Below are 21,098 nucleotides of genomic sequence, written 5' to 3' on the forward strand. Positions count from 1 at the left end.
CTATACACATCATTGTATTTCTCTCTCTATATATATATATATGCTATAACAGATATGCCAGTTTTAACTACTATAGTATTTTAAAATACCACCATCTTTTTAAATATGTTGACAGTTCTGCCAAGATTAACAGTTCATAAGTCAGTGTTAAAATGTATTTCCCTTTGTTGTGTCACTAGATAACCTGTATACTGGAAGCTAATTCAGTACAGTACTTTTGTTTTGAAATGCATATTCAAATATTTTTATTGTTTTCAATTAATAATATAAATAATATACAATTAATAATATACAATTATTTAAATAATATATAATAATAAATAATATAAAATTCTTGTGCTGGCCTGTTAGGTTGCCATTCTACATATACATATTGTAATCCATACTTCTACACTACCTGCAGGTAATCACATTCAGCAAACCTGTAGTATCCTTTGGATAGACAGATATACCATTGCAATATTATTAAATTAGTGTAATTCCGATTTTCCCTTTTGTTTGATTAGCATATATGAAAACTGCTGCTTTTTAGAGGCATTATTCAAATTATCAACTGATGTAACATTTTGATAATCGTTTGTACTTAAAATGAAAGTTGGCATTTTTTACAATGGATAGGGAGTCTTCATTGGAGTTCTGCGGTGTTGGAACATCTGTGGTTTCCCTCTCCAGCATCCAGTTTGAACTTAGACTTTTTGTAAAGGATATTGGGGGATTGGGGGGAGGTTACAGGGGAAAGAGAAGGGACACCTTTCCTGCAGATGTACTGGAAATACCGACTCAACATATGCTACAACAAGTTGCATTTAGGAGGTTTCTCTGCTCTGTCTTTTAGTAAGTGGATGGATGGAAGGAGGGATAGAGAAAATGTGTTTTGGATGCAAAAGGGCCAAATGAGGCTAATAAACATTGTAATTTGGAGAAGATGATGGAGCAAATAGAATTCTGATTAGAAGCTCAGAATTAGAAGCACCTTCACAACATGATATATATATAAAATCCACTTGATTCTAGGGTATATGGGAATGCTTGAAATGTAACAGATTAAATCTTGACATCCTGGGTTGCTGAGATACTGTCAGTCTCTGATACTACGATGAAAAAAGCCAATTTGGCATAGCTATACACATGTAATTCTTTGAATCTTTGCCTTCACAAACCACTTGTTCCCGAGCATTTAACTGTTTCACTTGTTTCTCTCTGAAATCTCTCCAGACTGTTAACCTATATTTTATTGTTGAGGTCTCTGTAATGGATCACAGTATATTGAGTTTTTGGTTGTGCACTTCATGTGGTGAACATTTTTTACTTTTTCAAATTAAAGTTTATTCACAGTGTACCTTTAATTCACAAACTGCTGTAGTGTAATTGAGTCACATCTTCAGTGAAACTATGCCCCCCTCCTCCTTCTGATACTTGGATTGCTATTAAAATATTTGGAACAATATTTTTCTGGTCGGAGAAATCAAATGTGCATGTGTGTGATAATAAATGAAGTTGGTGTATATTGAATCAGAACATAACTCCATCTGGTTCATTGTTATCTCCTTTGACTAGCTGCGGCTGTTTTACCTGTGAATCTTTTTAACAGGAGATGTCTGGGATTTAATTTTCTGGCTGCAGTCTCCATATCTATATATTGAACCACAGCTCTTCCAACAACAAGCCATAGTGTAACACAGCAAGCTACTTTTGGAAAGGAGTGGAGTTTCAAAAGCATTTGCAATATTACATGATATTTTACTTCTTTTTTCAAAAGAAAAAGTACAAACCAGTCCACTGGGTGTGTGAAATTCCAGATTATTGTAAAAATGGCACACCTGAGTTGAATTCTCCAATTTCTGTAGCATGGTAAAAAATTCCTTCCTGGCTTGGGCTGCATCCACATCGCAGAAATATTCCAGTTTGACACCACTGTAACTGCATGGCACAATGCTGTGGGATTCTGGGATAATTTATGCATTGCAGATGCAGCCTCGGAGTCACGGTGTGCGCATGCTTCCTTGCCTGCAGTCCACAGTGATGGAGAGCATTCGAATGAGAGAGATGGAACTTCATGTACAGAAAGGTGCAAACATTAGGATACAACAACCCATCATTTTCTGGAAAGGTTTAAACTCCTAGCTATCTTTGAGCCACAATGATAAGTGGAGATTTTGTGGATTTTTTTGCAGCCAAAATGTTTTTGAGGAAGAAACATTTAATTTGAATGGGAGTTTTGGTTAACGATTTAATGTGGACAGTAAAGTTAAAGGGACCACCCAGGAATTTTCTTGTCTCTTTAAAAAATGAAACTGTCAGAACTTAGTTATGATTGATGATTTAAGCTGATTCTTTTAACAAGCCTCAGACCAGCTTATATGTGAAGGTTTTGTTTTGGTTCTGGGTTTTTGAAAGCCTTACCGAATACTTTGACTCTGTTCGGACAATTATATTTAAGGTTTCCTTCTTGTATCAACAAGGATACTTGTCTCTTGGGGAATAAGGGAGGTGGTTAATATCTGAACAACATTTTGGCAATGAAATAAAAGGGTTGGCAAAAATAAATGGAATAACTAGAGGTGGAAATAGTGACGATGCCAGTATTTACCTTGTGTTGAAGACTTTACTTCATTCTCTTTTGAACTTTAACGCTGGTTTTTCTAACAGTTTTGGCTCATTAACCACTTCAGATAGCCTGATACTATGCATGTTTACCTTCATTCACAAGCAATCACAGTTAGTCTTGTAATCTGTGAGTAATAATACATGTCTGGTATTTTATTGAGAAATATGGATGGTCAGATCATCCACTAAGAAATATAGATGGCCAAAATCCTGTCTATTTTTCACGCCAGTCTCGTGTCGTTTTTACAGTAAAATATAAATTGTCACGTACAAAATTGACTAGAAGGGTTCTTTGTAGCTTGCCATTTTAAATGTAACTGTGCATATTTGGAGACCAGAATAATAACATAGGCCTGTTACAGACTGCCAAAATAAAGCTGCTTCGGGTCTCTTTGGAGGTATGCTGTTTAAATGATGCATGCATCCCAAGAATCGGGAAGCTGCACCAAAGCTGCACTCCAGTGTTTAAGAATGGAGTGTGGCTTTGGTGCGACCTCCGGACTCTTAGGACCCATGCATCATTTAAATAGCATACCTCCAAAGAGACCCAAAGCAGCTTTATTTTGGCAGTCTGTAACAGGCCATAGTTTTTTTGTGGGGTTTTTGGGCTGTGTGGCCGTGTTCTGGAAGAGTTGACCAGCAGACTGGATCTTTACTGTAACTAAATAGACACCCTGAGGCCTTGCCATTCAACAACAGACCAACACAGAGATTAACATGTAAATCACTTCCTCTCAACCAAGTCACAGTATATGAAGCTGTGTGTGTGTGTGTGTTTGTATACCCCACCTCAAACCTTGAGGAGAGGTTGCATAATAATAATCATCATTATCACCATCATCATCCTCTTTCTTGGGAATTAGAATGGATATTGAATGTTACCAATCCATAGGCCATTGTTTTATTTTCCATATTTTTACTCCATTTTTGTTAAAATTCAAGCAGATTTTGTCTCTGTATTCTGAAACAGTTCTATTGTTATGCCATTTCTTCCTAGTGACTCCTAAGTGTTTTGAGTACAGAATTTGGTTCACTTAACTAAAATTATGCTTTCATCTTCAAACAGTTTACTACACAAATTATATTAAATATTTTGTTTGATTCCAGAATAAAGGCTTGAAAAGGATTTTCTCCGGTATTCAACCAACTGGAATACCTCATCTTGGAAATTACCTCGGTGCCATCACAAGTTGGGTGAAGCTGCAGGAAGAATGCAACTCTGTATTATATAGCATTGTGGATCTCCATTCCCTCACTGTACCAAGAGAACCAGATGTTTTACGCACAAACATCCAAGACATTGCAGCTGTTCTCCTTGCTTGTGGCCTGGATCCACAGAAATGCTTCCTTTTCCAGCAGTCTCAGGTCAGTACTTCCCCCATCCCATTTCTTTGGTGTATTTAAATTGGTTTGATATGTCCTTCTTTCTTCAGTGGACCAGAATATATTTCTTTATGCTATTATTTTTTCTATTTTAGAATTAGAATTCAAAAAGAATTCTGGATAATCTTTGTGTGGTTTTACTGTAGTCAACAGAGAGGTGAATGGACCTCAGGAGTGATCACCAACTTGTCACAAGAGTCAATATATTTGTCTAGTGAATTAGAATAATCAAAAGATGTACCAGTTATGTGTCTGTGTTGAATTACATTGTATCAGAAGAAAAATATGCTTATTGCAGCTTAATGGTATACCAACAGGAAGAATAACCAGGCTGTTTGTGGTCCTAGTGCATGAGTTTGTTTTGAGTCCCATGGCAAAGCACAGCTTTCTATTCTGCTGGGCCATGGTGGCACCAGAAAACATGCATTTGTTTATTTATTGCATTGATCTATTGCCTGTTTTTCTCCTGAAAGGGATTCAAAGTGGCTATATAAATACAGAAGCAGAGGCAGTGGGGTGAACTCAGAAGTTTTACAGTATGAGGTGGGAAAGATGTGCCACTTAGCTCAGCTCTTCCAGAGGTAGCAGTGAGAACCTCCCAGTGAAGAGTGACTTAGGGAGTTGAGTATGTTTAGCCTGGAGAAGAGAAGGTTAAGAGGTGACATGATATCCCTGTTTAAGTATCTGAAGGGATATCATATTGAGGATGAAGCAAGCTTGTTTTCTGCAGCTCCAGGTACTAGGACCTGGAGCAATGGGTCAAACTACAGGAAAAGAGATTCCACTTCAACATTACGAAGACCTTCCTGGCGGTAAGAGCTGTCCAACAGTGAGAGACGCTGCCTTGGAGTGTGGTGGAGTCTCCTTCTTTGAAGGTTTTTAAACACAGGTTGGATGGTCATCTGTCACAGGGAGAGCTTGGACTGTGAATTCTTGCATTACAGAATGGGATTGGACTGATTGGTCCTTGTGGTCCAATAGAGTTAGACAAGAAGAGTACATGAAAAATACAAACAAATATCTAATAGAACACAGTTGCTTTAAGGACAGATTAAATTGAAATAAACAAACTTGCAAGGCTGCACAGGTTTAGAATTAAGCAATGTGAAGCTTCTGGGATTGCTAAGAGGAGGTATTGCTGAGAGAAAGAGTTTCAGAAGTAAAGACAATATAATATTCCAGAGAAAGGGGGGCAGTTTTGGGCAGCTGTAATGTGCAGGGAAAGCACTTCCCAAAAGTTAGATTGTTGAGATGACAAAAATTTCCTGTCATTTGATCCTGTCGGACAATTCTTGGGGAGTGTTGACACTCCTGGCTGGAACAGCACAAAGAAAAAGAGGACAAGTCCTCTAAACCAGAGCTAGAAGTTTGAGAAAGAGAATGAACTAACAAAAATAAGCTAACAAAATTGTCTGGTCAAAATTCTGGATTCTAGGAATCTGAAATTCAGCTAAAATGGAGCAGATTCCTCCTAATCCTTGCTATTCCCAATTATACAGTCAAAGAATGTACACATGTACCGTATATACTCGACTATAAGTTGGCCTCATGTATAAGTCGAAGGCAAGTTTTGGGGCCAAAATTATGGGGTTTGCTATGACCCGCGGATAAGTCGAGGTTAAAACCTAGGGGGACATTGCAAGGGATCTAAAGGACGAAGCAAAGCAAAACAATGTCAAAGAGCTTAGAGAATCCCAGCAGACATAACTCTGTGAAAATCCCAACAGACAAAACTCTTACAGCTGGATGGATGAGAGAGTAGAGGGGGTCAGTGCTTCTAGGACAGATTATATTCTTGCCTTTCACCAGGGGATGTTTCCTTCTTTTAAATAAGAGTTAAGATACAGTACTTACATTGACCCGTGGATAAGTCAACTCAGGGGTTTTTGGGTCAATTTTTTGGCCTAAATTTCCAGACTTATACATGAGTATATACAGTATATCTTCGCAGGGATGTTGTACTGTGCAACAATTATGAGGGAAAAAATAGTGTATTCTGCCTCTTGCTCCTTGGGATGCTGCTATGCTGCGTCCTTTGGCACTGATGTAAATGAGCTGGAATGGGAAATGGATATATATTGAGTGGGCAAAGCTACCACCAAAAATTAAGGCTTAGCTATACCAGATGTTTCCAGATATGCTCTGCACAGGCACAGCAAACCCCATTTGTGTGGATTCAGAGATGACCACTGAAAGGAACACAGTTACAGGTAAGCAACCTGCCTTCTGGCAAGTGGAAAGAGATCAACATGAGCTGAAACTAACAGAGATACATGATTGGTATGTAAACATCTTTGCCATCTAGATGCCAGAGCTAATGACCCTATGTATGAACATTTCTGACCTCCAGCAGTAGTGGGCTTGGACAGAACTAACTGAGCTGCAAACCCATTCCCCAATCCTGTAGCAGCTTATGAGCAGGGACTGGTGACTTTGCAGCATTTAATGTTTTCTAAGGAACAAATGGATTCACAATGACTGAATTTGAGCCACAGGATGACATATATTTGACCTACAATGAGGTATCGAGGGAGAACCCCTTTGTTTCCTATCCTCAAGTTTATTTGCCTAGTATGAGAAAAAATTGCTATTATAAACGACTTTTGGCTCAAGCTGACCACTTTAGCTACTTGCAGTGAAGGATGCCACACTTCTTAATTTTTAGGATGAGCACACTACTGTTTCCTCCCAGTTTTCTTACACAAATGAAAACAACATCCAGTGTAGTATAGTTGTGTTGCCATGGGCCCACATGTTTAAGTTTTATGGATAGTTTATGTGTAATTATCCCAATTTTGGCCTGCAGCAGCTAGCAGAAAGGTCACACCATTGCTATGTTTAAACAATAATTCGGATGAACAGCATGAAAAGATAGAACCATGTCTGAGCAAATAGATTTAACGATATAAGCTGAATTAATGAGAAACGTGTTTGATCTGAGTGTCCATGATGACACAGATATCCTGCTCACACCATTAGAAGAGGAAACTTCAACACAAGCTTATGGAATCACAAAGCCCATGATTTGGTCAGATTTGTAGAATCCCAAGATCAGCCAAGAGAGTTAAAAACAGCCAAGAGAAGTAGACAGTCCTTCAGCAACAAAAGATTTCCAGATGGCAACTGCATCTGATGGAGAGTATAGCTCCAAAAGGATTTTTTCAAATAGAGACTCTTACATTGTAAATATTTGAGCACTAATGTTTCCATGCCTCAAATTTAGCAAAAATGAGGGAGTTGATACAGGCTACATGCTGGTTGGGTAAAAATTTGCAAAATGTAAACAACGGTTTTATAAGAAATATAAGGCATATGAAATATAATGCAAAATGCTCTATGTAATGTGGAATGTCTGCATGTTACTATGAGCCTAGAGGCAGAACACTAACACAAGCATAAACAAATGTATGAGAAGCAAAACTTGAGCAGTAATAAACTCACATCAGGTGCCACATACAGAGCAATGGCTGATATAATCTGATGGAAGTTCAGTGGATCTGGTATGTGACCTCCAAGAATATGACTGGAGAAAAAGTGATGCTATATCAGCTCTGGGGAAGAGACTAATTGTTTATATAATGAGTGCACTAAGTATTGGTAATCTCATTGGACCAGATATCTCAACTGATATGCTAGGAAAGCTGTAAAACAAGCTGAAAAGAGAGAGAAATCAAGTGACTGTAGTCTGCTTACATCATATGACAAGAGCTGTGCTGATAACCCAGACAAGCTGATGAAGATAGACAATGCTGGTAAGAGCAACAACTAGGTTATGCTCAATAAACATATTTCACATTATGACTGTAATGGATACCAGTCATGAATGTTCATAGATACGTAACAGATACTGATAGCTATAGCAGCGCTTAAGGATATTAACCTTTGGAAGCTTGTGTGTTCGCAGATGTCTTTGCAGAGATGTATAGTTCCTTAACAGATGAGATAGATAAATGGCTATATGTTTAAGATGATAGTGTTCCACTGTGTGTTAACCATAGATAAGCCTGCTGAAATGATTTTATTTATTCAATGTAATAACAGTAATATTGCCAGATGTTAATATGTCTCTTTTCCATGGAGAAATATCTTGAAGGAACACAACAACAACAAAAATAATTGCATATAATAAATAGCCTAAAAGATTAAAAGAGAGCCTGCTCATTCTCCCATATACTGTTAATATTCTGAAATTCTATTACTTAACAGTGCTTCAGTGGAGTGTTGATGTTAATTCAGTGGAATCTGGATTTCACCGTGATCCCAAGTTAGATACCCGGGTGGCCAAGGTGATAAAGGGACCTGGAGACAGAAGCAGATTAGCTGGCAAATGGCAAAGGACCCTCAATCCTTCAGTCTAAAGAGAAAGGGTGGGGAACCACATCTGCTTGAGTATATTGTAGCATAGCCTTTGATTACATAAATAATGGAAACGTTTGGATTATTTTAAAAGAAATGGATATACCACACATTTGGTTGTCCTGATACTTAATCTATACTCCAGACAAGCGGTTACTGTCAGTACACAATTTGGAGAAACAGAATGCCATTGGCAAAAGGGTCAGACAAAGCTATATAGAATCAGAGTTGGAAGGGCCCCCATGGGCCACTGAGTCCAAACCCTTGCTCACTGCAGGATCTTCAGCTAAAGCACTTCCAGCTGGGAGCACTCCAGCTTATTTTTAAAGACAACAGAGAAGGAGACCCCATTACCTCTCTAAGCAAGGTTCCATTGCCAAGCCACTCTTACTGTCAAGAAGTTCTTTCTAATGTTCAAATGAAATCTTCTGTCATATAACTTAAAACCATTCAGCCTGGCCTTACCTGCCCCCTCTTGTCTGTGACAGCCTTTGCATTTTCCACCCTATCTCCTTAATATATGTACAGTATATATCTTAAGGACAGTGGGATTCAGTTCAAAGAGAGGAGGTGAGAAAATCAGAGGAAGAAACCTCAACAATTTAAGATATGCAGATGACATTATTTTACTAGCAGGAAATAGCAAAACGTGGAATGGCTATTGAGGAAAGTCTAGGAAAAAAGCACAAAAGCAAGACCTTCTTAGCCACATGGTGTCTACCACTTCTCTTACCTCATTGGCCAGACTACAGTTTCAACTACTGAAGTCATGGTTCCTGAATGTTTTTGATCTTTGGCTGGCTTCGCCCCATGCAAAACACACAATGCCAAGATCTATCCAGCATTCTTTGGACTAGTGGCTTGACCTCACCAGTGTTCAAGCAGGCATGCCCTTCCTTCCAACGCAACTTCAGCCGGCTGTTATTTCAGTTGTATCCCCGTGGAATCCATGCAACTAGGCTTTCACTGAAAGGCAAATGGCCAAGTGAAGAAGCTCTGCTGCACATCAGTACCCTCAAAATGCTAGCTGTAGAGGAAGTTCTCAAGAGTATTTGAATCCTTGCTGAGCAGCACAAGCCAAATCATTACTGACAACACCATGGTAATGTATTGCCTAAACAAGCAAGTGGGAATGAAATCAGAAACTGCTTCAACTAACATTCAGGATCTGGGATGGGTGTGTTGCTAGAACTTTTTTTTCTTCAGGCAATCCATCTCCCAGGGGAGGAAAACATAATCGTAGACCAACTGAGCAGGTGCTCCAATAATGCTATAAATGGATGTGCCATCCTGACACTATTCAGGGGGATTTTTGCAGATGGAGTCAGCTGTTGATCTCTTTGCTAGTCCAATGAACAAGCAATGCAGTCACTTCTGGTCCAGGATCCGGAAATAAGGTTTGCACAGTGACACCTTCCTCTTCAGCTGGAATGGTGTGCTAATGTATGTCTTTCCATCCTTCTGATGGTAGCATGGTATCCAAGCTATGAATGGGCGAAGCAAATGCCATTCTAGTAATGCTGTGTTGGTTGAGGCAACCATGGTTCATGCCTCTTCTACACTTGGCTGGAGGGACTTGTATCCATCTACATCTCTGTTCTGACCTTACCATTCATGAGGGTCAGGTTCAACACCCAGATCTGGAAAATGTGTACTGATTTTGTAGAGGATTTATGTCATAGGAGCAGCTAATAGGCTACCAGTTCAGAGGCTGTAGTGATGTAAATTAAGTACATTTACACAAATGGACTATTTCTGGTTTTAGGAGGGCTTGCTCCTAAAGCTCAAAGTCTACACATTCTGGAATTATTCTTATCAGATTCCAGACTCTCCCTGTCATCACTACGATGTTACTTCTCACCATCTCTTTTCACTTCCAATTTGTTGATTGTTCTTCATGCTCCTAGGACCCATTGGTAAAGAGGCTTCTCAAGGGATATAAGAATTTTCATGCCACCAGTGACTCCTGCTTTGAATCTTGAACTAGTGTTGTCCCAACTGTCTAAGAAGCCCTTTGAACCACTGAATTTGTTTGATGTTAGACTACTTACCAGGAAGACTGCTTTCCTCATGGCCATAACTTCTGCTTGGAGGGCTAGTGAACTATGCGCATTATGCATAGATCTATGTTACCCAGAGCCTCATAATCCCTTATGATACACTGAAGGCTGTGCCTTGCAGTATCATTGGTTCCCACATGGACCAAAAGGAAGGCATAACGGTCAGCAGGCTTGACAAGTCTTGTCAGCCTCACATATTTTTGCCCCAGGGAGATAACACACCTCCCAAGACATCATATCAGGCCTGCAAACACAGGGCTGCTGTGTGATCACAATCATTGACTTTTATATCACGCTGCAGATCAGGTGCTTGATCCAGAACTGATTCAGGCTTTGGATGGACAGTCTTGTCTTACATTTGTAAAAATGTATTACATTCTGTTTAATAAAAGTTTTTGTTTGAGTTGTGTTTATGGCATTGTGTTCATGTGCATAAACACTTTGTGTTTATGGCATGACATTCCCATCTCCTGGTGTGGGTAGTTTATTAGTCTCCCAGTTGTGTGATTCACAGATAACATGGAGAGGAAGGACAGATTGCATACCTATAACTGTAATTCTTTAGTGGTCATCTTTGAACTCACATAAACCTGCCCATCCTTCCCTCATCATGTGTCCTGCATCGTTGGTCCTCTGGATGCTGCAATGCAGCATCCTTGGTAACTGATGTAAATGAGCAGAAACGGGGGGGGGGGGGATAGAACTGAAGGTGGGTGTAGCTACTATCAAAAAGCTTATGTAATGATTTTAGAAAGTTCCAAAGGTACACTGCGCAAGCTGAGAATACCAAGTTGTGTGACCACTCAAAGAACTACAGTTACAGGTATGCAACCTGTCCTTCTGTGGATATCAATAAATATCCAACAAAATGGTCTAAGAGCAAATTAAGCCTGAATGCTCACTAAAATTCAAAGTGAATAAACTGAGCCTATTATACTTTGAATGTATCATGAAATTACTCTTTGGGAAATCAGTATCTGCTCAGATTAGAGGAAATGTATTAAAATTATTCATAAGTGGTGTTACTTTCCACTCAAACTCCATAAGAATAATAAAGATGTGTTGAGGCTATGTTTGAGACATTATGGCAAAATAGATGATTGGAATCATATGTGGATAAGGATATGTGGCTATCCTGCGTGGCCAAAAATATGTAGATTATGGGAGGACCTGTTATGATGGATAAGTCAAATTCTGGGCCAAAAAGTCCACTCCAGGGGGTCATTACTACTTATTTCTGTTTCTGAAAGTGAAAATGAAAATTTTCTTATAGCACTTACTTTAAGTATTGCAAGACTAAAAATAGTTGAAACATGTAAAAAAATACAAAAGTGGTTAAATAGGATATGTTCCATAGTTCTCAGAAAACTAACATACGAATTAAGAATAGCAAGAGGGACATAAAAGAAGATATGGTTGAGAGTACTTGGAAGCCATTCACTATGAAGGCAGTACTGGACCTAAACCTCCTTTGGATCAAGAAAGGTTTTGGAAAAACTATTATGAAAGGTCATGATTAATATGTAAACAAAATGTAATTATTTGGAAGACAATTTATATTTAGGGTTGTAGAATCATACAATCATAGAAGCATAGAGTTGAAAGAGACCACAGGAGCCATCCAGTCCAACCCCCTGCCATGCAGAAAATCTAAATCAAAGCATCCCTGACAGATGGCCATCCAGCCTCTGTTTAAAGACCTCCAAGGAGGGAGACTCCACTACATTCCAAGGAAGGAGTGTGTTCCACTGTCAAACAGCCCTTACTGTCAGGAAGTTCCTCCTAATGTTAAGGTGGGATCTCTTCTCCTGTAGCTTGCATCTATTGCTCCGGATCCTAGTGTCTGGAGCAGCAGAAAACAAGCTTTCTACCTCCTCAATGTGACATCCCTTCAAGTATTTAAACAGGGCTATCATATCACCTCTTAACCTTCTCTTCTCCAGGCTAAACATCCCCAGCTCTCTAAGTCGTTCCTCATAGGCCATGGTTTCCAGACCCTTCACCATTTTAGTTGCCCTCCTTTGGACACGGTCCAGTTTCTCAACATCCTTTTTAAATTGTGGCGCCCAGAACTGGACACAATATTTCAGGTGGGGCCTGACCAGAGAAGAATAGAGTGGCACTATGACTTCCCTTGATCTAGACACTATACTTGTATTGCTATAGCCTAAAATCGCATTGGCCTTGTTAGCTGACACATCGCACTGTTAACTCATGTTCAATTTGTGGTCTACTTGGATTCTTAGATCCCTTTCACACGTAGTCTCATTCAGCCAGGTGTCCCCCATCCTATATCTGTGCATTTCATTTTTCCTCCCTAAGTCCAGTACCTTACATTTCTCCGTGTTGAAATTCATTTTGTTAGCTTTGGCCCAGCTTTCTAATCTATTAAGATCATTTTAAATTTTGATCCTGTCCTCTGGGGTATTAGCTACTCTTCCTAGTTTGGTGTCATCTGCAAATTTGATAAGTATGCCCCCAATTCTTTCATCCAGGTCATTGATAAAGTTGTTGAATAGCTCTGGGCCAAGGACAAAACCCTGTGGGACCCCACTGCTCACTTCTCTCCAGGATGAAAAGGAGCCATTGTAATAATAATTATAATAATAATAATAATAATAATAATAAATGTTTATTTATATCTCCTGCCTCTCCTTGTGGATCAAGGCAGGATTACAACATACATAAAATTATAAAATACAATAAAAATACATTAGACCCTGATTCCTCCCACCAGTAAAATTAATACAAAATTCAACAATTAAAATAAACGCATCAAAAGCTTGCTCTACACTAATCAAATGGAGTGGGCCATTAGAAGTAGATGGGGCTATCCTTTTTTAAGGGGGTCTGGGAAGGCCCACCGGAAGCGATCCGTCTTGACAGCCTTCTTAAAGGCATCTAAAGTGGTGGTCAGATGGATCGCTTCCGGCAGGTCATTCCACAATTGTGATTATGATCATAGGAGTCACATTATCCAACCTTTCTTCCTGGGTAACAAAGGGCTAAATGAGACGAAAAAGCTCAGTTGCGTTGTAATGAGGTTCAGGCATCACAGGTGATGAGATAACAATTACCAATGAGGTGGGCAGTAGGCAGCAGCGCAAACCTTTAAGATGCTTCTCAGCAGAGGTCCTAAAAGCCTGAGATCCAGCATAAGGCATGGGCTTTAACAAATGAATAGCAAAGAAAGAGACTCCACCACTGTCAAACAGCTCTTACTGTCAGGAAGTTCCTATTAATGTTGAGGTAGAATCTCTTTTTCTGTAGTTTGAATCCATTGCTTCCAAGTTCTAGTCTCTGCAGCTGCAGAAAACAAACTTGAGGTCAACTTGAGGGAAGTTAACAACAATACTACATGTGGCGACGCTGTGGAAGAAGCATTTCCAAAAAAAAACCTGTCCTCCTCTGCTCTGCTCAGATCCTCCAGGCTCAAGTCCATGGCCTCTTTGGTTTAGTCCAACTATCTAGCATGTGTTTTTCCTCTTTCTACTTCCTCTACTTTTCCTAGCATCATTGTCTTTTCCATTGATTCATACCTTCTTATGATGTGTACTCCCAAAGTACAGTAGTCCCAACTTAACCATCCTGGCTTCAAGGGGTAGGTTCAAGCATTATCTGTTCTAGGACCCATTTGTTTGTCTTCTTGGCCATCCATGGTATTCTCAGCACTCTTCTCCAGCACCTCATCTCAAATAAGTTTATTTTCTTCCTATCGGCTTTCCTCACTGTCCAGCTTGTTCTGCCAAGCCAAATATCCCCTATCCTACCCCTGTGCATGTTGTTTTCTGTGGCCTAAATGTAGAATCTTGCATTCGTTTCTGTTGAATTTTATTTGATTAATTTCCAAATTTCTGGTTTATCAAAGTCGTTTTGAATTTCGTTCCCATCTACTAATGCGTTAGCTATCCCTCCCAGTTTTGTATCATCCACCAACTTGATAAGGATTGCCTCTACTCCATCATCTCATTAATTAAAATGTTGAAAAGTAATGGTCCCATTTATCCCTGTTGATACTTATTTGGTTAGTTTTGGCACAACTCTGCTGATTTCTGATACTGTTCTTCTGGGGGTATAGAAACAAAATATAAAAAACAAAATTAAAATTCTGTAAAACAAACACTTCAGAGAAAATATTTTAAATTATGTCACTGCTGTTGAAGCTTTGGATCCAAAATTAAAATATATATATTAATCTAGCCTAGCATTTTCCTAGTTTGAAACTGAGAATATCTGGGAAAGTGAAATAAAGTGGATATGGGAAAGAGACTGCCTTGAAAAGAAGAAACAGAATCCTGAACCTGAAGAACAGATATTGAATTGGTGCCCAGTAAGAGCTCTGTTGGGAGATGGAACATATTGGATGATCACATCTTTGGGGAAATCAACTAATGGACATAGCTAGCTTCCTATGGGAAACATTAAATAGGGGGAATTAAAATGCTCATGTTCTTCCAAGTATTTTTAGCAATGCTCCAGGAAACATTTTCAGAGGAAGATAATATCTATACTGAAAACAGATTCTTCCATCAGGACATATGAAAGGTTTTGAGCTACAACTCATTAGATCATTGCCACTTTACCGGTCTCAATTTCTAGTGAAGAATTAGCTGTTAGCAACATCTTTTGCATATGTATTCCTGTAGTTTACTAAGGTATAAGTCACACTGAGTTGGGAGTTATTCCCAGGTAAATGTGTATAGGATTGCAGACTTAGATCTATTCAGTACTGCAGACATAAAGCAGTTTGATATCACTTTAACTCATATGGCTCCATCTTGTGGAATTCTGAGATTTGTAGTTTGGGAGATATTCAGCCTGGTCTGTCAGTGAGCTCTGATGTCATGGCAAACTACAAATCCCAGGATTCTGTAGAATAGAGTCATGGCAATTAAAGTGGTTAAAAACTGATTTATTTCTACAGTGAGGATACTTCTTTAGGCTTCAGTTGCACACTGTTTGCCTGTAAGGCCCATTAAACCCAGTGTGACTTACATCTGAGTAGACACACACAAAATTGTACTGCTGCTCTGTAACCATTGATAAAATGCAAGTAGCTGGAAACTATGGAATTGGTTACACAACCAAAAACTCTCGCTTATATCCTTGCAAATGTAACCTGGATAATAATGCTTGTGTCTGGATCTTAGAACTGGATAATTTTCCATTCGATTTGTAAGAGTGTTCAAGTTGTCATCTTTTTCACTATTATAAAAAGTCAGATTCTAGCTGACTGAGAGTGAGCAAATGCATGCATTTAAAAGTTGATTCTTGCTGACTGAGAGTGAGAAAATGCATGCATTTAAAAGTCTACTTAAAAATATGGAAAATATGGGTTATGGAAAAAAATATGGGACAACATCTTACAGAAAGAGAAAATGGAAACTATTAGTGCTGATTGCAATGCGCGATGAATAGTTGCCAAACTGGAAATGGAATACTAATTTTCAGAAAGCCCATTAAATTTTAATCTGCAGAGTTGTGAAATAATGTGCTGTAACTGCTTGTTCGGTCAGGCTGAAAAATAAAAGACCTTTCCCCTTAAAAAAAGATGTTTTTGTACTATTAGCAATCAGTTGGTAGAAGGGTCCTGCACACCATGGGCTTGTGTTCTCCCTCCCTGCCTTGTTTAAGTGTCTGTTTCTTTTCTATTGCAGACCCCCTTTTTGTTGGGAAATGTGACTCAGTGAACTACAGTCGCCCCTCCAAGTCTGCAGACTTGAAATCTGCAGACTTGAAAATCCGCAGAGGGATGACCACCATTAACCTCAATGGGGCATGCACCCAATTCAAGCCTGTGGGACTTGAATATGTAGGAGTTTTGAAACTTACAGTTGAGTCCGGAACAGATCCCCCACAAGTTCCAAGGGGCAACTGTATATACATTACCTGTGCAAGCCACATCAGAAACCATTGTTTGCTCTTTCAGGAATCATTGCAAATTGTGTTGAATGCTAAGGAAATGGGATGGGAGAGAGAGTGCATAGTTTGTAGCTGGATCATCTGAAATAAACTAGTGTCAACCATGTTAATTTTGGACACATTCACAACTACATTCACAATACTGTATTTTCTTTATCTGAAATCATTTATTACTTATACTGTTTCAAATTTGTTTAATCTTTACTTGACCTCACCTTCCCAATCAGAGAAGGAGCTTACTTTTCCTTGAGTGGTTATGGATTTGTTTTATAGTATTTTCAGTCTTGTGCAATGATTGCTCTTTATTTGCTATCAGTTGGCTGTAGCCATTTTTAGAGTAGTAATTTTGTATGTTCTTGCTGGGTGTGCAGATTGCCTTCACTTTATGTTTTAACTTTCAACTCACTGGTGTTTTATGATATTGATTTTGTTGTGCATTTTAGCACAGTCTTTACTTAGAATTAAACCGCTATTTATTTAATACTTAATTCATACTTCCTTCCTTGGCAGTAATGTCAGATTATTAAGCTTGATGAGAAATCCTGATATTTTCTGATTTTGGAGGCTTTGTATTGACTACTTGATCTCTTGTTTGTTGGACTAACTCTTAGGTTGGTACCCCAAAGCCTTAATGCAAACTTATATAGCTGTCAGAATGGGGCACACTGTACCTACCTCATCTGACTGATGCCAAAATGACAATTACCCCTAGATGCATCCCCATGTTATGCTCCATCCTTACTGTCCTATAAGGCAGAGAATGGCTTCTCTTGATTGTAAGAGACCAGGTACCCATTCCCTTCACTGTAAACTGTGGGCCTGAGCAAACAGAAGGGAAAACCTGGCTTGATCATCTGATGAAGTTATATACAGGCCATGAAAATCTATAATATTTTCACTCTTCTAATAACCACAGAACTCTGTGCCATTCCTTGTTTAGTTAAAGCCTCTCTTCTGCTGGCCTCTCCTGACCACTTTTAACATCATCTGAGTGATGAAACGTAAGTCATTTGTCTTTCTGGTCTTTCTGACCAGTTGTAGAGGGCTTCTACAATGCATGATGTTACCATTCCCTTGGATGAGAATTATCTGGTGGGTTGTGTAGTGGTTTGGAGTGGTATGACCAAAACTTAGTAGGTTTGTTTTCTTAAAGAGAGAATAATTAAATTATTCCAATGGGATTTGGACTTCCTGGGATCAGCATTCTAGTCAGTATGGCAGCAAACCCATGGTCAGGAATATTAATAGTGAAGGAGATACATGAGGGATGGGAGTAAGTGAGATCAATAAGCATGCCATCTATTCTGTCATCCACATCTTTGATAAAGATATTGAACAACACCAGGTCTAGAACAGAAGCTTGTGGCATTCCACAATTTTAAACTGTTCTAATGAGGAAGGGAAATGGGAAGGGTCTACCGAATTCAAATAGCCAGCTGATGTCGGTACAAAGTCAGAAAAGGTAAAGCACAAATCAAACTCAGGCTTGCTGGAGAGTTTAAAAAATAAAATAAAAAGGGCTTTTTTTTTTGTTATGACCATAGCAAAAAGTCAGCATGGGTTTCTGAGAAAGATGTCATGCCAGACTAATCTGATCTATTTTTTTTGATTAAATTACCAGCTTGGTTGATGAAGGGAAAGCTGTAGATGTAGCATATCTCGATTTCAGTAAGGCCTTTGACAAAAACCCCTATGATATACTTGCAAAAAAAGCTAGTAAAATGTGGGCTAGACAACACAGCTGTTAAGTGGATTTCTAATTGGTTGACCAACCAGACCCAAAGGGTACTCAACAATGGCTCATCATCCTGGAGAGAATTGACTACTGGAATGCCACAAGCTTCTGTTCTGGACCTGGTGTTGTTCAATATTTTTATCAAAGACTTGGATGACAGAATAGATGGCATGCTTATGAAATTTGCAGATGACACTAAATTTTGAATCAGGACAGGCCACTGCATACTACACTACACGACAGGATCAGAATTCAAAATGAACTTAACATAGAATCATAGAGTTGGAAGAGACACAAAGCACCCCAACAGATGGCCATTCAGCTTCTGTTTAAAGACCTCCAAAGAAGGAGACTCCCCCACACTCTGAGGAAGTGTGTTCCACTGTTGAACAGCTCTTACTGTCAGGAAGCTCTTCCTAATGTTAAAGTGAAATCTCTTGTCCTGTAGCTTGCATCTATTGCTCCGTGTCGTAGTCTCTGGAGTACCAGAAAACAAATTTACTACATTCTACAAGTTTACTACAACCTACATTAATACATTTTGTCTTTTTGGAGGTAGGTTATGCTATTAGTTCTGTGTTCGCATGAAGACACGCTGCACATAATTTCACATTCTGATTTATTTTAGGTGCCGGAACATACTGAACTTGCTTGGATTCTGGGGTGTTTCACAAGTGTACCGCGTCTGCAACATTTTCCTCATTGGAAGGTATGTATATTGTGGTTAAACTGCCAGGAGGAGTCTGTCACCTCATTTCCACATACCCAAGGACAGTCTCTGGCAAACCTTGAGTTCATCTGTGTTTGGAGTTCCATCTTTCATCAAAACAAGTTCCAGATATTATCTTGACATCATCTTGCTATGATTAATTTAGAGGTGACTCATATACACACCACTTCTTGTTCCTGGTTGAATTACTTCTGTTGTGGTAATAAGGCCTGAACACATGTTGAAATCTCTTTGACACTCTCTCCAAGTAAAATAAAAGGGTGCCCTTATAAAAGGACGGACCTTAAAGACAACCCTGCTTTTTTTCTCACAATGGCCCTTTACCCCAGTGAGATGACACTTCTTACTCTGAATCTTCATGTACCCATGTGGAGCTTTATACCCAGGGTGTGCAAACATCTGTTGGTGTCATTATGCTTATGTTTGGGGTGATGGGTAAGATTTTAAATGGCTAAAAGTTACTGTATATACCACAAGTCAGCTAGAAAGTTTAGTCAAAAAGTTGACGCCAAAAACCTAAATTGACTTATCCATGGGTCAATGTAAGTACTATACTTTAATTCTTATTTTAAACGGAGCTATCCCTTGGGCAAAGGCAAGAGTGTAATCTGTCCTGGAAGCCATGACCACCACCTTTAGGGTGAACACAAAAAGTTGAAATTTTGTAAGTTCTTTGGCATCGTTTTCCTTTGCTTCATCCTTTAGATGCTTTGCAACATGCCCCTAAGTTTTATCCTCAACTTATCCATGGGTCATATCAAAATCCATCATTGTGGTACCAAAATGTACCCATGACTTATACATGAGGTCGACTTATAATCGAGTATATACAATGTATAAAATAGAATACAACTAAAGATAAATGTTCAGGTACAAATTCTTGCATTTGTACAATTTTATTGCATGGAAATTGATTGTTAGCCTTTTCTTTTTGTATGCACTACCTTTAATTTAAGTGTGCAAATGTGATGGGAAATGGCTTTCATTTCAAGGGACAAATTCCAAGCTGGCAAAGATGGTTAGGGGCTGCATTTCAACTGTGTATACTTCCAAAGGTAGAATGATATGCTTCAAATAAAACAGCTTGTCTGTTCAGAGGTAACTAGGGCTGAATCACCCAGAAGCACTTTCAAATTGCATCCCTACACCAAACCTCTGTCGGTCTACTCACAAGAAAGCAGGGGGAAGCTTCTGTATGTATACTCAGGCATGAACAGGACAGGACTTAGAAATAAGCACAACAGTATAGGCAAACAAGACTGAATCATTCAGCAATGCTGTCCCCAGACTTGCCTTCTTTTCCCAATAAGGAAGAGGTCTTATCTCCAGTCAGTTACTGATATAAGACCTTATTCTATAGCGAAAGTTTTCAGACTGGATGGCAGGGGAACCCCTTGGACTAAATGCATGTTTTAAATAATCTTTGCCTTGCTTGCTTGCTTGGATGATTTCTTAAATTATAAATGCAGTATTTCACATCTTAAATTTGTAAAAGAACAGTTTAGTTGTATTTGTGATTATTTTGTTTTGTATTAAAGAACAAAAGTATTAGCTAAGTCCTTTGATTTCTTTCTTTCTGAAAATAGATAAAGAATGCTGCCCAGATGAGTGAAGGATCAGTTGGCCTCTTCACTTATCCTGTTCTTCAAGCCGCTGATATTCTTCTCTACAAGTAAGAATAAAATAATTCCCATGAAGTTGCTTTAGAAAAGGGAATGATTTGCTGGAAATGGAAGGATTTGGGGCAGTATAGTCTTGATGGTGTAATTGGGGGACCCTTTGGAGTGGTCAAGGGGGAATAGGGAGGAAAGGAATGATGTCTCCCTTGATTATAGATACAACCTGAAGTTTATAAAAACTAGCAGCAAATCTACTTGTTCAATTTAACATTTGGTCTTCAGTCCTACTGAAATCGTTTTGAACAAACAGATGTGAATGTACACCTGTATATATATATCTTTTTTAATGGAAGGTCAACACATGTTCCTGTTGGAGAAGATCAAGTCCTTCATTTGGAGCTGACCCAAGATACAGCCCGCCGCTTTAACAAGAAATATGGAGATTTTTTTCCAGTGCCTAAAGCCATTTTAAGTGAGTAAGGACTATAAAATCTACTTGATACTACTAGATAAAATCTACTAGAATCTACTTCTAGAGTAGACGTGGGCAACTGTCTGGAAGCCAGGGCCAATTTTTCCCACCCCAGACTTGGACACAGGCCACACTTTCTCCCACAACAAACTCAGATACTCTATTTTCCTCTGTTGTTATTGTTAGTGACTGAAAGTGATCTTGCATCACTATA

At 38.9% G+C, this 21,098-nt stretch overlaps 1 protein-coding gene across 3 annotated transcripts in view; it reads left to right on the plus strand.

Moving 5' to 3' along the window:
- Window positions 1-21,098, plus strand: part of WARS2 (tryptophanyl tRNA synthetase 2, mitochondrial) — a 34,778-nt gene that overhangs the window by 11,843 nt on the left and 1,837 nt on the right. Inside the window, exons 1-6 of one of the 3 annotated variants that reach the window (XM_042452176.1) lie at window positions 3,838-3,972; window positions 7,606-7,742; window positions 16,064-16,239; window positions 18,692-18,772; window positions 20,380-20,465; window positions 20,766-20,884. In XM_042452176.1, coding sequence (XP_042308110.1) covers window positions 7,724-7,742; window positions 16,064-16,239; window positions 18,692-18,772; window positions 20,380-20,465; window positions 20,766-20,884 — 481 coding nt within the window. In that variant the 5' untranslated portion in view covers window positions 3,838-3,972; window positions 7,606-7,723. The other 2 variants (XM_042452175.1, XM_042452174.1) reach the window with 2 other exon arrangements.

Source organism: Sceloporus undulatus, chromosome 2 (assembly GCF_019175285.1).
Source record: "Sceloporus undulatus isolate JIND9_A2432 ecotype Alabama chromosome 2, SceUnd_v1.1, whole genome shotgun sequence".
Classification (NCBI taxonomy): Eukaryota; Metazoa; Chordata; class Lepidosauria; order Squamata; family Phrynosomatidae; genus Sceloporus; species Sceloporus undulatus.